The 14,993-nt window shown below is 38.3% G+C and overlaps 1 protein-coding gene across 5 annotated transcripts in view; it reads right to left on the bottom strand.

Annotated features, from left to right (window-relative positions):
- The window catches only part of MAST2 (microtubule associated serine/threonine kinase 2), a 188,240-nt gene that overhangs the window by 147,456 nt on the left and 25,791 nt on the right, over positions 1-14,993 (bottom strand). The window contains exon 1 of one of the 5 annotated variants that reach the window (XM_088060080.1): positions 2,671-2,762. The exons of the other annotated variants lie outside the window; for them this stretch is intronic. Within the exon in view, the coding sequence (XP_087916206.1) occupies positions 2,671-2,694 (24 nt within the window). The 5' untranslated portion in view covers positions 2,695-2,762. Of the gene's footprint in view, positions 1-2,670; positions 2,763-14,993 lie in introns of those variants that run through there. 5 annotated transcript variants of the gene reach the window in all.

The raw sequence follows: 14,993 nt of genomic DNA, 5'->3' as shown, positions 1-14,993 counted from the left end.
CAAACTTTTTTTGGTGTTTTTTAATAGAACCATTTACATTCAGTCAGGGGAGAAGAAACAAAAGACAGTAAAACTGTTGACTTAAAAGACTCAAAGAAGGAAACAGAGTCTTGAGAGACTCTCAAAGGAAAAGTGTGACAGTAATTATTTTAAAAGGCATCTGAAGACATGTCTCCCATAGAAGTAGCAGATAAAAATGCTTGGATTTCAAATTAATAGGCATATATATATATGTTTTGCATCTCTTGATACAGTTACACTTTACTCCAAATTAAATTCACATACAAAATTCTTACGTGTGACACAATACATGTCCAGCAGGAAATGTTTCAGACAAACAAATGTGCTTCATTGCAGCAGAAGTATCTACAATATAAAGTTCTTTAAAGCATTCAGACACACTGCTGAGTTATTAATATAACATTGACCAAAACAGTTGAAATCTTTTGTTCTTTGTTTTAAAAAAAAAATCTGAGCTCACCAGAAAAAATTGAAATGTTATTTTCATGCATCATTTGAATTGTCACCTGGGTTTTCTGTCTCTAGAACTGACAGAGAATATCAATGTGTTAATTGAAACAAGCAGTATGTAATCCACAGGACATCTTTAGCATATGCTTCCTTCCAAGGCTGACAAGAGCTTTCTTGGATTTTTCAGCACTAGAGTCTGACGTTTCCATTTTCAAGCTAAAAATATGAACAAAAATCTTACACATTTACATAAATATGTATTTTCCCAGCAGTATCTTTCCACAGGAATCAGACACGCTGTATCAGTTTTGAGACCTCGAAAAATAAAATGTGAGTGTGGTAACATTGGCATCAAACTGTTGAAAGCCCCATCCTTAAAGCTGTATTTCTCTTCATAATTCAAAAGGCCCAGAAAAATAAATCCAATCAGAAACCTAGCTCTATGATAGAACATTCTTACTGATGAAGGAGAATGAGATAGTGGATGTAACAAGGCAAAGCTCAATACTCAAAGCTATCATAATTTAAAATTAGACATAATTATCCTTAACAAAACCAGGCACTGTGGAAAGGGGCTTTGGAACAGCTGCTCCTCTTCAATTTAAATGCTCATTTGTTTTACATTGACCTAGAAATCAGTATCCTCCTAACCAAAAGCCAATTAGATAATAGCCTGTCTTTCAAGCTTGTAGAATACTAATTTTTGTAATGTTGTTAGTAGTGAAAAGCAAAGAAATAAACTGCAGATGATGCCACAAGTATGCTCAGCTCCAATATGCACAACCAAAACGTGAGGGTTCCCTTCACTCCTATCTGGAAGGTCAGATTTACATCCAGGGAAGACATCCATCACTTCCTGGTGCTGACCCTGCAGTGCAAGGACAACAACAGGACACTGCAAAGGCAACCATATGAAAAGATCTTCAGTTTTCTGGAGTAGCATCCTGCCACTCCTTCCACAGCAAAAGCAACGTGCCAAACTGACAAGGAAGCATTTCAAAAGCTGCCCTTCCAACCTTGCCCAGAGTCAGGTCATGAGCATCAATGTTTTTGGAAACAGAAGGATGCCAGATTCTTTCACAACTGCAATATAAGCAAGCTGCTTCTTGAGCAACAAGAATTAAAGATGACAAATTTCTTACAGATTTGAGTTTGGCTTTTTCTCTCTTGCTCCCTCCCATATCCTGACAGAGGTAACTGGCTCTCCTATTTTACTTCCACCCAACTGGAGACAGCACCTCCCCCAGTTAATCCAGCACTGTCATATCTGAGCGTCAACCAGCGCTGCCAAACCACAATAAACAACTGTCACTGAGAGAATGTGAGGGGGTGTCTCCCACTCACTTCCAATTCTCATAGTATTGCAATTACAGTTATTTTTGACATTTCTTATTCTTTTCAAGCCTGGATGAAATTGGCCAGCGGCTTGGAAGTTACCAGGAAAGAAGGAATAATTGGAGAAACTTTGATTCCTACTACTGTTCAGTGTTTATGGCAGTCAAGATCATTCATACCATTACTTTCAATTTTGGTTAAAGCCCATGCCGAAAATACATTCATCTACAGAGCTGTTCCTGCTCTAAAGAGACAAAATGATGATGAATGCCAGATTGATTACACTTAAATATAAAGCCCTAACATTTCTTGGTCTTCTGAGACTTGGCAGCATCCCTAGAGAAAATTTTTTCCATGAAAGAAGGAGAGCCTTTTCTAAATGCATCCACAAAATAAGCTTCTCAGAAGGCTGGTATCAAAGTAAGGCTGACAGGATCCAGCAAGAAACCAATTAACACAGGAAACTACATTAGAAAATAGAGAATTCAATTCTACCAAACCATTAGGTCTTCCTAGAAGAAACAAACACTGACAATCATCAGTTGTGATTCACAGTTCTGCGCTGCTGTTATTGCAAAAGGTGGATGTTTCAATATTGAAAGGAGCTTTCCAAAACTGCTGAAGTTGTGAAGTAAACAAGCCTATATTGACAGAATGATCTCATAGCAGAACACAAATCTCTACAGGCAAGGTGGAATTCAAGGCAAGAAGCTCTTTCCAGAATAGTTAATGAAGCTGAAGAAACCCTTGTCTCCTTAGGTTTCCTTCTGAAGTCACTGAAGTAGAAAGCAACTAAATGCAAGTGTGAGCTGGAATGGACAACAAAAGACAAACATGAAAACAGCAGCAGCATTCTAAATATACCTCCAAGTTATCAGACATCAGCATTATCAGTTGATTGTAGCGGTTTGCTCTGTCCTGTGCTTCTGAATTTCCCAAGCCAGCAGCTCCCTTTCCTTCTCAGTACTCCCTTCAAAGCTGCTTTTGCAACAGGAAGCAGAGGAAAAGCCAAAGTCCATTCCTCCCCAGCCAAACAAGTAAGCAGATTATCGAGGAGGTTTCAGAGCAGCTAGGACAATGTCCAAGGCAAAATAATTATTTCAGTCCTGTATCAGCTTTTCCAAAGAACAAGTAGAAGAAGCATCATAGCATTAGTTATTGAGATTTTCATTGGAAAAAAAAAGCAAAAGGTAGCAAATAAATCACTGTGGCTTCTGAGAAGAGTTCTTAGGTGCTTTAGGATGGGAGAGGTAGAGATTGGGCTGTTTAAATTACTGTCTCTACTGATCAAGTAAACATGTAAACATCAGGCTCTGAATTGTTCAGAGCTTACAGCTTGACTGAAAACTACATTTCTAAAGAAAATGTGTCTCTATGAAACAGCAAAACTTTCTGGGTTAAGAACCTGCCAATCAATTGAATTTTTAAAAGTAGCTGTCGGAAGAATTGCTAGGGAATATGACCTTTCTATGTCAAAAGAACAGCCATGCATATAACATTAGATAGGAGGAAGAAATTATTCACTATCAGGGTGGGGAGGCACTGGCACAGCTTGCTCTGAGAAGTTGTGCATGTCACATCTCTGGAAGAGTTCAAGGCCTGGCTGGATGAAGCTTTGAGTAACCTGGCCTAGTGGAAGGGTGTCCCTGCCCACGGCAGAGGGTTGGAACAAAATGGTCTTTAAGGTCCCTTCCAACACAAACCATTCTATGATTTGAATGGGTGACCTAGAAATAAATATAAAGCCAGTGATGACAGATGTATTCTAACAGCAGAGTATAAACAGTGAGGTCAACACTGTCAGGGTGATCTGAATGACATACTGTGTTAACGCAACCAAATGGTAAATTACACTCGTAACAATTAGGATTTAGGCAACTACAGCATGAAGGGAACATCTGCAATTCTAACACTATGAATCTCTCCTGGATCCCTTTTTTCAAATACTGGTACTCAGTTTGCCATTTTCCAGTCCTCAGACTATTCTAAGCAATTGGTTATACAGCACAAACCATAGTTCACACATTTAGTTTTTTAATTATTTTAAACCTGTGTCATTATCTCCTTTTACTCATTGAATTAACAACCTACTTTGGTCTGTTCCTCACCATTCTGCTTTCCTTTTAACCATTCTTAATTCTTATTCATAGGTAGGATGGAGGAACACTGCATTCCTCTGCTTTGAAGGAGTGGTCCTTAATTCAGTTCTGTGAAGACTATGAAGATGCAGGTCTCTTCATTGATGTTCCTTGTTCTTCAAGCTTCTAAGTCAGTTCATCTTTTTGAAACTCAAAGCAGGTTGTTTTTTTAGTTTTTAGCTTTGCTTTCTATTGCTATTTCAGCTCCTAGGGTGGTTTTTTTTACTTACCTTTCAAGCCAGAACTGAGCACTGCTAAGGACAAAATGTTACTCCTCCTCCCCTGGGATCTTTGCTGGAGCTTGATGCATCTTATGAAACCATCACTGAACATGTAAAGTCTGCTCTCATCATGTCCCAGCATGGCATGTGTTCACTCTACACAAAATTGTAGTGTGAAGTGAATTCTCCCACTAACATTTTGTTCCAGGGTGTCCAACCCTCCTCAGCACACTGCAGTCAGCATCTCCTGCCACACAGTGGGTAATACAGGCCCCTCAATTAATACATCTTAATTAGATCCAAGCTTCTGGGCTTGGTGGTCTGTGCTTTGCCTGTTTCAAAAGAGAGCAGGGTCTTTAAACATGCAGCTCCACCCAGCCACAATCCCAGCCTCCATAAACTTTCCCATGCAGTTTGAGGACATGAAATTGGACACAGAACTGCATGTAAATGAGACAGGCAGTCCTCAGCATAGTCATGACAGAATTTGAGCATTTTATGGGATTAATTATCTGTAAAACATACAGTATGTTTTACATACTTACAGGCAGTGAGCATTATTAAATGCTTTCCACTACTCTGAACTGGGGGATTCAACACAGAACAGAAGCTTATAACACAAAGCATAAGCTCAATAATGTAGCTTAGGTGAAATGGAGTTAAATCAACTTTATCCTTTTTATGTAACACAAAATGGAGTTCAAACAGCCTTTCATTGCTTGCTCCAGAATGTGAAATTGTGGTTACCTACTTCTGATCACCCAAACTATTGGGGAAGTTTCCTAATGTGCAAAGAAAAATGGAGCTGACCACTACAAACAGTTGTCCATGACTGTTCTCAGATGAAGACTGCACTCAATGGAGGCAAAGCTTGATGATAAAATCCTTGTTTATAATGGGAAAAAGGAAATCCAATAGCAGATGGAAGGGCATGCATCACTAATGTACTCCACTGAAAAAGCTAGGCACCATCATACCTTTCTCTTGGAATTATTGCCATTTATAGTAAGCCAGGGGGAAGAGCAGTTCACCTTTTGCTTATGGAAAAATAGAGAAATTCAGCAACTAGAACTGTAAGGGATATCTATCACTTCATTGCAGACCCAAGTTTAATGGCCAAGCACCTTTGAACATTTTTTAATCCATTCTTGACACTTTCCTGGGAAAGTTGATACCACAGATTTGTCTGACAATAAACCACATGGAACAGGGTCTCCCAGTCTCCCAAGGGTATCAACCATTCTCATTTATATAAACGTTTGCAGCCATTTTCTTTTTAAATGTCATATACATATATGTATGTATGTATATATTTATATGCATATATATGTGTGTGCATGTATGTATGTATAACTATATATATATATGTATGTATATCTATATATATAAACTGATTTCTAAATCATCTTTACCATAAAAAAATAAGAAGATAAGCAAGCCATTCAATTTTTCAGAGTGCTTTCTTGGAATTAAGTTGGTACATAAATCAACTGGTTAGATTGTAGGTATTATCCGATATTCATACATGTTCATAACAGGTCTGATTTTCTTTTCACTCTGCCTTTTATAATTCAACTATTTCTCAGTCAGCAATATTTTAAACACAATATGTAAATTATATTGAGAAAGTAAACATGTCAGCAGGCCAGTAATCGTAGAGAAAATAAAAGATGTCACTGTCAAAAATACCACTTTAAGCAGCTGCCTGTTTAATCAGGATTGATGCTGATACCTAATCAATATAATCTGGCAATGCTGACATAGCCCTTTTCCTCTCAATTCAGATAGTTCTGCATGTTTGCTATATTACACATTGCTCCTCTTTCCTTTCAAACATCTAATCATTTATCTTGCCAAACTTTCCTTTCATTAGTCTATTTCAATCTAATAAGATTCAAGAATTAACTTTGATAAGAAACTTACACATTTGAAATTAGCAATACTCTACATTTTACTTTATTTTTAAAAGAAAATATTTGATAGATGAATTTTAAGACAAAACATCAGAACCTTACCTAAAACCAAACAAATGGTTATTGGTAGATTTAATAATACCCACAAACTTGACTTTTATGTTGCCTACTGTCATTTGAGCAGTCTCAAAGAGCTTGTGGATCAAAAGCCCACGACACAGAACACTGTTCATTTGGTAAGGACGTACTACAGAAATAAAGGTAGAAAAGGGAAGTGCAAATTTTGAGCAGCTGTAAATCTGCAATACAAGATACAGGTCTACAGGAACAGGAAGTGTTCACACTTCCCAGACCAGGAACCCATAGCCCAAAGAATTGACAGTAGAAGTGGATGTGTGCATAAAGCAGCCCAAATTCACAATTAGCCAGAATTTTCTGGCTATCATCAAGTAACTGAATTTTACTGTGGGGAGGTTTTTATCTGGGGGTAGGGAAAGCCATGGAGAAAAATAAATACTTCTGGAAGAACACAGGAGGGAAAGGAGAGCTTAGGAACATTGATCAGGCAGGAGAGGTCTTTAAAAGGGTCTAGCTCAGACTGGAGACAGCCCAGTATGCAAACTGCTCTAAGGTTAGCAGCACTGATGAAATGCAAGCAGGAATGAACATTCTGACCTTTGTCTCCAACCCTGGATTCCTAACACTGTGATAAGCAGTCTATGTATTTTCCTTGACAACAGCTCATCCATTAAATTACTTCAATTGCCAATATTTAGAAAATTTAAGATGCAGATTTACCAGAAGTACCTCTGCAGGCTTAACTACCTGAAACTAAAACATCACACTGTACCTACTGAGGAGGCTTTGTGTGAGAGATTTAGTGCATGCACTGTAACTTTGTGTAAACAATTCACAGCAGAATTCTCTGTGTTAAAGGTATGCAAATGCTTGTTGCTAATTTGAGCAAAGACAAATACAGAAACCATGTTAGACCTGAAGTTTCATGTTTTATTTAAACTTCAAGGCAGAGAATTTTAATTCAAAGTTTCACATAATAATTTGTTTTCATGGACAAATTATGAACCCTGCCATAAGAGTTCATAATATAACTACTTTAAGTGTCACTATACTGTATGACCACATTAAAATAATGAGGTTTGAACATTCCTATCTTCAATTAGAGCTTTGTGGCTTTAAGCACTTAAAGAATAAATGCTGCCATTAACCTAGACCTTACCCCTCAAATATGCACCAAATATATTAAAAATGTTACTGAATCATGAGGTCATTGTGAAAATATAAATCTCAGTGGATTCCATCACAAAGCAAAATCTTGAGGATTTTAATAGGATATTATTTAAGGTATAAAATTAAAATCTCTCATTAAGTTATCTCAACAGCTCATTTAATTTATCAGGCTCAAAAAATATTTTAAAGGTTATTTTAGGTTAATTACATTTCACATCCTTTTATGACAAATCTGAAACCCTGCACATCTTTCAATCCTCTTTTATAAACATTCCCCTTTGCCAAATAGCTGAGAGTTCACACTGACATATTTTTGCATACTCACGCTACAGTCTCAACATGACAGTATTTTATATTCATGATGAACACAGAATCTTGGCTTTTTTAATGGAAACTTGGTCGCTGCAATAAATAACAAAAGCAGAAGCCCCTCAGTCAGTAAGGCACCCTCTTAGCAAATTTCGCACTATTTGTACTTAGTTGGCCACAACTGCTTTCAGTGTAAATAATTCTGATCAATCCAAAATGCCACAATAAAGGAATTCTTCTCAACTATTCCTATAATAAGCTACAATTTGAAAAAGAAAATAAATAAATGGCACCTGGCCATTATTTGTCCTAGTTCCTGTTCACAAAGAACAAACTAGAGATATTGACTCTAAATCAAGCTTGGTAATATAGTGGTTATTCTGACTTCATACCTCATGTTCTCATAGCACAAGGACTCAGTAGTTTCCACCAAGGAAGAGTCTGAAACTCACTGTTAATGTGGAAATGCTTGGGTTAGCAATAATAACCCAGCAAGGGTAGGTAAGAGATCATGGTATGTCTTGGCTCTTGAACAACTGACTTGAAAATCTAAATATGAATACAGCCAGAAATAAGAAAATGATACTGACACAATATATACAGTGACTGCAGCAAGAAATTATTCCACAGCACTGTTCATCTGAGCTCCAAACATCTGCTAAACATTAATAAACTGAGGTTTACAGAAAGTCTGCGAGACGTGCTTCACTTTCGGCCCTTCAGGTGACCAAGGCACTGAACCTCTCTGTACCTGAGCTTATCAAAGTTCAGATATCAGAATTGTTGCGTAAGTCCCAGGTTTGTGTTTCACTTACAAGGCTACCCTTATCTCTGCCAAGAGATTTTGCCTCTCCCACCCTGGTAATCTCAAGGCAGTAAGAATTTTAGATTAACTCATAGGAAATATTCTGAGCTGCAGCTCTTCGGAGGTGATGCACACAAACCTCCGCATTCCCACTGGCCTGAAAGTGGTAAAATAAACAATCACTGTGTCTCTGGGGCTGAAAAAGGATTGCTGGAAAGACACACTGCATGGCTTGGATAAACCAAAGTGACACAGTGCAGGAAAACAGACCAAACAAAAAGTGGCAGCCAAACATGGAGGATTATGCCACTAATTACAGAGCATGTCCAAAGCTTTTGCTTAGTCAAAATGCTACAGGGGATTCTTATAAATGTCCTAAGGTTCAAAACAGTTTGCATTTCTGAAAGAAAGCAGCTTGAAACTTCAGCAAATAAACTATTTCATGTTTTAAGACCAATCCTCCTGTTATCATATCCTAGGAAACTATTTCAAGAAGTATCACCAGACACAGAAGGCAGCCATATTAAAATACTAAATGCAGACATGTCACAGTGCCATTCTATGAAAATATCTGAAAAAAAAAAAAAAAACCAGCAAATTTTCAACTACTTTAAATTAAAACACAGAACTTTTATTGTCTATATCAATATGTGTTTATAGAGAGGTCATTAAGAACCACAGAACAACACTCAAGGAACAAAGCCTCACTCTTCAACAGTGTGTGTTCAAGACAGTCTGAATAACTGTATTGTAAGTTCCCCATAGCACCCAAAGCAAAAAAAGCTAATTTTCCATGCACACTACAGCAGTTTCTCACTTTACACCTACAATAGTGCTGCTGTCAGGAAGAGAAGTGACTGCATGTGCCAAAAATCAATTCAACATATTCACAGACAAAAAAAAATAACAGGAGCACCTGAAGATAATGAGAACTGCAATCATTCAAACTGACAGTCTAGTGCCTAACAATTATCACAAGGCAAGTTTTATGAATTCATATTTCCTACAATGACAAGCTTCAGGTTACACAGAAGGGCGTTCACATTTTCTTTCAAATATGAAAATCTCCTTTAAGCCAATGAGTCCACTCCAAAATGGAATTCACTCAGCTGGAGTAAAAAGATGCTGACTGTGTTTTAAGTAATACGCTGAAGTTTCTTCAGAGCAAGATGCTGACTGTGCTTAAGTAATATGCACTATTTGGAAATATAACTTTAGTATGGAATTTATCACAGTAATTTTCTGTTCTTTACATTAATTATTCAGAATGAAGTTACTTAGTGAAAAACCAATCAGAACTATCAGTTTTGGATGCAAATGTTCTGAATCTATCACAAAAACACACAGAGTCACAGCACATGATTTCTGGTTTCCTACCAGAGACACCTTAAAAGCTGTGACAAAGGTAAGTCCCTGCAAACACTCTGAACACTGCCAAATGTCTACAGCCTGCTCCATACTTCTTCCTCGGGCCCTGTCCAAATTCCAAAATTGATAATGTACCCAAAGATTCACTGACAGACTCTGCAGTGTATGACCATGCAAATATCAAATTAGTATGCATAAACTTAGACTTCACACGTGGTCTTAATTTGGAAATCCACTTACTTCCTATGTCAGGTTATTAGAACTGCCAATTTAAAATGCAATTTCCATGCCTTCATAAAGTAATAAAATCCCTTCCTTCATGCAACCATAGTTCCTCCTGTCTTTTCCTTTTCTACCAACATAAAAATATTAAATCCTACTTTTACAGTCAAGTATTGAATGTTCTCTACTCCCTGAAATAATTTATGGCCTTCATCACCTATGACTTTCATGATTATTCTTAAACAAAACTATTTTCCTCTGTATTGAGCGACATTTAAATAGTCAACATGTAACCACCTAAAATGCAAACTAAAAGTAACGTTACCTATGACAAAACATTTTGGGAAAAGAGCACCTGTGTGTTTTAGAAGACACAAATGTAAACTAAGTTTTCCCATCACATTCAAATTCCTTCTTCTGTAATAAGTACCCAGGCAATCAGCAGAAGGTAGCATGAAACACAACTGGCACAAATGGCTTGTCCCTGAACTAGTGCTGTATTTTTTCAATAAAAAGATATTATATCCAATTCTTTTGTGAGGAGGTGGAGTTCTAAGCTCGATGCACTCACCTCACTGCCAGCACACATTACGAGCAGAGAGGTGAGAGTGTGGTGGGAGAGATGTTGTACCTTGCCAAGTAATGTTTAATTTGTGACTAAGAGACCTGGTGTCTGCCAGCCACTGCAAACCTTTTCCTTCCCAGACCTCATCCCTGTGAGTTTAACAACCACTACCCAGGTGCCTGCATAAAGCAGAGATCCTAAATAATAAACAGCAAATCCATTAAAGCGCTGGGGACAAAGCAGCAGGTGTGGAGATAGAATTTCCCTTTATAACTAGGAGGGGGTTTGAAGCTGGAACTTCTAGTTCCACTGCACTTCACCAGGCCTTTTGAATTATTAATTCCCGTACTGAAGTGACAAACAAGACGGAATTAAGGTGTCCTTTAGCAGCGGGAAAGCACCGCTGTCCCGGAGCCACGGGAACATTCCCGCTGGGAAATGCAGCTCGGGGCTGCCCGGGGCTGCAGCGCCACCACCAGGCCCGAGGCCGAAGCGCAACTCACGCAGCTGCCACCCAAAAATTCCGAATTTCAGTTATAGAATCGGCTACAAATCATTATTTATTTTAATCTCGTTTTATTCGTAAATGTCCTAACCATCATCTCTCTGTTACCAGAAAAAGGATGCTGCAAACCACAGCACGGCATTACAAAGCCAGTCCATACTCCAGCCAAAAGAAAAAGGCCAATTATTAATGAGTGATTCCTGTGGGACACGATCCCAGACAGAACATTCCCCTGCTGGAAAGTCACTGATGATTACGGGGATCTCTAACACCGTTCGACAAAAACTCATTTGGATGAGTTTTTTCACGATTCCTGTCCCCAGGCCCTGGCACACCAGCAGATGGCAACCCAGCTCCACAGTCCCCTCCACAAGCTTAAATAAAGCACAGCCCTTGGATTCCACTCACACCCAATTCAAAGGGAATTACCTACCTTGTAATAATCTCACTCATTAACTCAAATCTGTAGCAAATTAGCCACTCTTCCTCATAGCCAGGAACAACACAAATTTTAATTTTCTTTTTAATAAACAGAATCCTGCACAGGGGAAATATGCTATTAGGGGAAGTTTATATATTAGGTACAATTGATTCTATTCCTATACTGATTCTATATTCATATATGTAATATCACTTTTTTCTTTTAAAAAGGAGCAAAAATTTAGAAAATAAAAGGCCAAAATTATCTCCTACATCTAAAAAGCACATCCCAGCTTGGAGACCAAAGTACCAATGCCACAGTGTGAGGTCTGTCTGTTACCAGGCTCCCAGTTCACGCTGGGCCAAGGCCCCAGCATCACAAGGATGACCCATTCTCCCCATTCCACTCACTATTGCCTAATCCACACAGCTTTGGGGAACTGAACGTTCACAATAAATCAGGCTGAGTGTTGTTCAACAGAGGAGGTTCTTCAGTTGAGAGTTGTTTCAAATCTTTGCATTTGAGCTGTTCCACCCTCCAGATCATTATTCAAAATCCAAGAGGCTTGGGTTTTTAACCATTTCTTCTAGAACAAGATGAGGGAAAGAAGAACTCTCTGGCACTGTGTACAACCACGATGAATATGCAGTTACTTGCTTCAACTTTCACTTTGTGTGAAAGTAAATGTAAAACCTTATGTCATTTGAAATTCTCCTGCGAAGATGAGACTGACCCTACAATGAAATCTTAAAAGCCTGGCATCAGAAGATTAACAGAGCACCAACTGCATAGTCAGCAGCCTTCATCTCTGAAGAAGAGAAGAAGTGGTTCTGACCACATCCCGTGTGGTACAGAATGTAAGGAAGAAAGTTTACACTAAACAGAACTGCAACCACTTGGCTGAAATCCTCAACCTCATTTCCAAAAATTATGTCCAGTTTTCCAGTTCAAGGAGTACCATAAGTTTCAGTTCAGTACTGGGAGCACTTCAGAAAATCAGAGTTTGTAAGTATTTAAAAAAAGAATTTCAAAATCTCTTTCACAAACATATCTAAGGCTTCTTGAAAATGTTTTGCTATCACCACAGTTGGCAGAAGGAACATGCATAGTTTCTTATTCCTGGAACATCTCAAACTTTTCCAGGCATTAGATGATGAGCAATGCATATGAGACATAGTCCTAATTAATGGGTTGCACATTATCAGATGTTTCTTTCACAAAACTCTGCAGAAAGTGCATAAGATGCTTTCTGTGACGGGCCACAACATGGGACACACACACTAAATCTCTCCATAAATAAAGAAGCATATTCAGCATTAGTGTAGTGCTCTAGTTAAGCATCCTGTCCTCAATAAATATGAGGGGAAAGTCACCCCTTGCCCACCAATAAATGCTCAGCTATGGAATATTAGCACCTTATGGCATCACTCCTGGCAGTTTCACTCACACTGTGTTTTGTCAAAATTAACAGCTGGAAGAAGGACACTCCCAATCTACCCTTACAACAATCACAACCATCTCTTCACAAAGTCATTTTCCTTTCTAAAATTTAGAAACTTTCTTCATAAGAGAATGCATCCAACATTACTGATCTTTTGCATCATCAGTGACAGGACTCAAGGGAACAGGAGGAAGCTGAGTCAGGAGAGGTTTGGTGGGATATCAGAAGTTTTTCACCAGAGGGTGGTTGAGCACTGGAACAGGCTCTCCAGGGAAACAGTTACAGCACCAAGGCTGTCTGAATTCGAGAAGTGTTTGGAGAACACTCTCAGGCACATGGGGTGACTTGGGGTGTCCTGCACAGGGCCAGGGGCTGGACTCAATGATCCCTGTGGGTCCCCTTCCAATTCAGCATATTCTAGGATTCTATGACCTCCCCTAAAAAACACAGTTCAAGGTCTAACTCTTTTTATGACAGGGTAAGATCTCAGATAAAGCCCCAAAACTAAGTCATAAGAAATTTTCCATACAATTACTCTTCTGTTCCTTAAGCACGCACTCTATACATATTCCCTGCACCCATTTTTTTTAGTGTACTTGGGTCTAGACAGCAGGAAATACCACTGAGATGGCCATGATGATGCTTTATGTGTTTTCCTCTGATTACTTCCTCAGCTGTCTTAGGGATTTAAAAGTCTTAAATAGGATACTCCTCACCAGAATTCAATCTCTTAGGATCAGAGCCATGAGCTTCGTCTTAAGGTAGATGATGAGCTGAAGGTCATCCTCTGAAATCCTCACATATATTTAGAAGGCACACAGATCAGACCAACACCTTTCATTCCACAATGACAGCACTCAGTATTCGCTCTGCCCTGGCTTATTTCTCAAGTCAAGGACCTAGTGGCAACTGCTGTGCAGGCACATTAATCCAGATTATCACACATGTACGAGCTGAAAGATTCTGCCCAACAATAAACTGTGTTTATGTAGTTTAACAAGTTAGAATTTGATGTATTCCCAGTTCTGGAGTAATTGCTGATAAGTAGCCTAACTACCAGGAGGCTTGTTTCAGAAGCTGAAAACTAATTTCTGTAGGTTTGCTATTGTTAACTTATCTTTTTGCCTTGCAAATATTTTTAAAGAGGAAAAGAATGCAATTTAAGCACAGTAAACAATCTGTGTATATAGGATTAATAGTGGTTAGAAAGCAAAAAAATCACATTACTGAACACCACAAAGCAATTTAGCAAAGGAAAATCTTCTGATACCTGCAGAGCCAGTAAGAGGGAGCAGAAACAATGCACACAGCTTTCCCGGCTTCCCTAAATCACACTCCACTTCTCTCTAGCAATGCAACTACTGTATTATAACAAATAATAGAAGAATTAAATGCTCTAGCAGTCAAGGCTGGCATATTAAAATGACACTCTGCATTACTGAACTTACTCATCTCTTAATAGAGCTATTCTTCAAAGGAGATTAATTATACTGGCAAGAGACCTTTTGCTATTCTAATTTGTGAAACGTATTTCAATACCACAAGCATATTAAAACAGCTGCAAACATGTAACTGGCTCCAAGATCCCAGGACTCACTGCATTTAATTAGGTGTTCATCTTGTGATGTTCTTTAGTCACTGCTTTTGAAACCCACTTCACATAAAAATTTGTAATGTCTAGGCTTAATTAACTGCAACTGTAATGAACATAGAGCCCATCACAGAATATACAGAGAGAGAAAATAACCATATCGTTCAAAACCTAAACACCATCACAGAGGGACAAAAACTGGATTTAGAGATTAATTTCTCTGCCTTAGGAAACAGAGAATTTTAAATTATTTTAAAATAACTCATTGGCATTGTGTTTCATATTAGAACATTTGACAGACAGCACAAACACTGCCATGACAAACTGAAAACACAGTGTATAACATGAGTAATATGAAGAATTGTTACATGCAAACATCTGCAGCTCACTGAGCTGCACACAGCTGTTAAGCAACAGCCTAGTACTCCAAATTAAATATC

This window comes from Pseudopodoces humilis, chromosome 10 (assembly GCF_049639895.1).
Source record: "Pseudopodoces humilis isolate 2021_Gansu_Grassland_sample_001 chromosome 10, ASM4963989v1, whole genome shotgun sequence".
NCBI lineage: Eukaryota > Metazoa > Chordata > Aves > Passeriformes > Paridae > Pseudopodoces > Pseudopodoces humilis.
The sequence above is the reverse complement of the archived record's forward strand: the minus strand, read 5'-3'. Positions and strand labels throughout refer to the sequence as shown.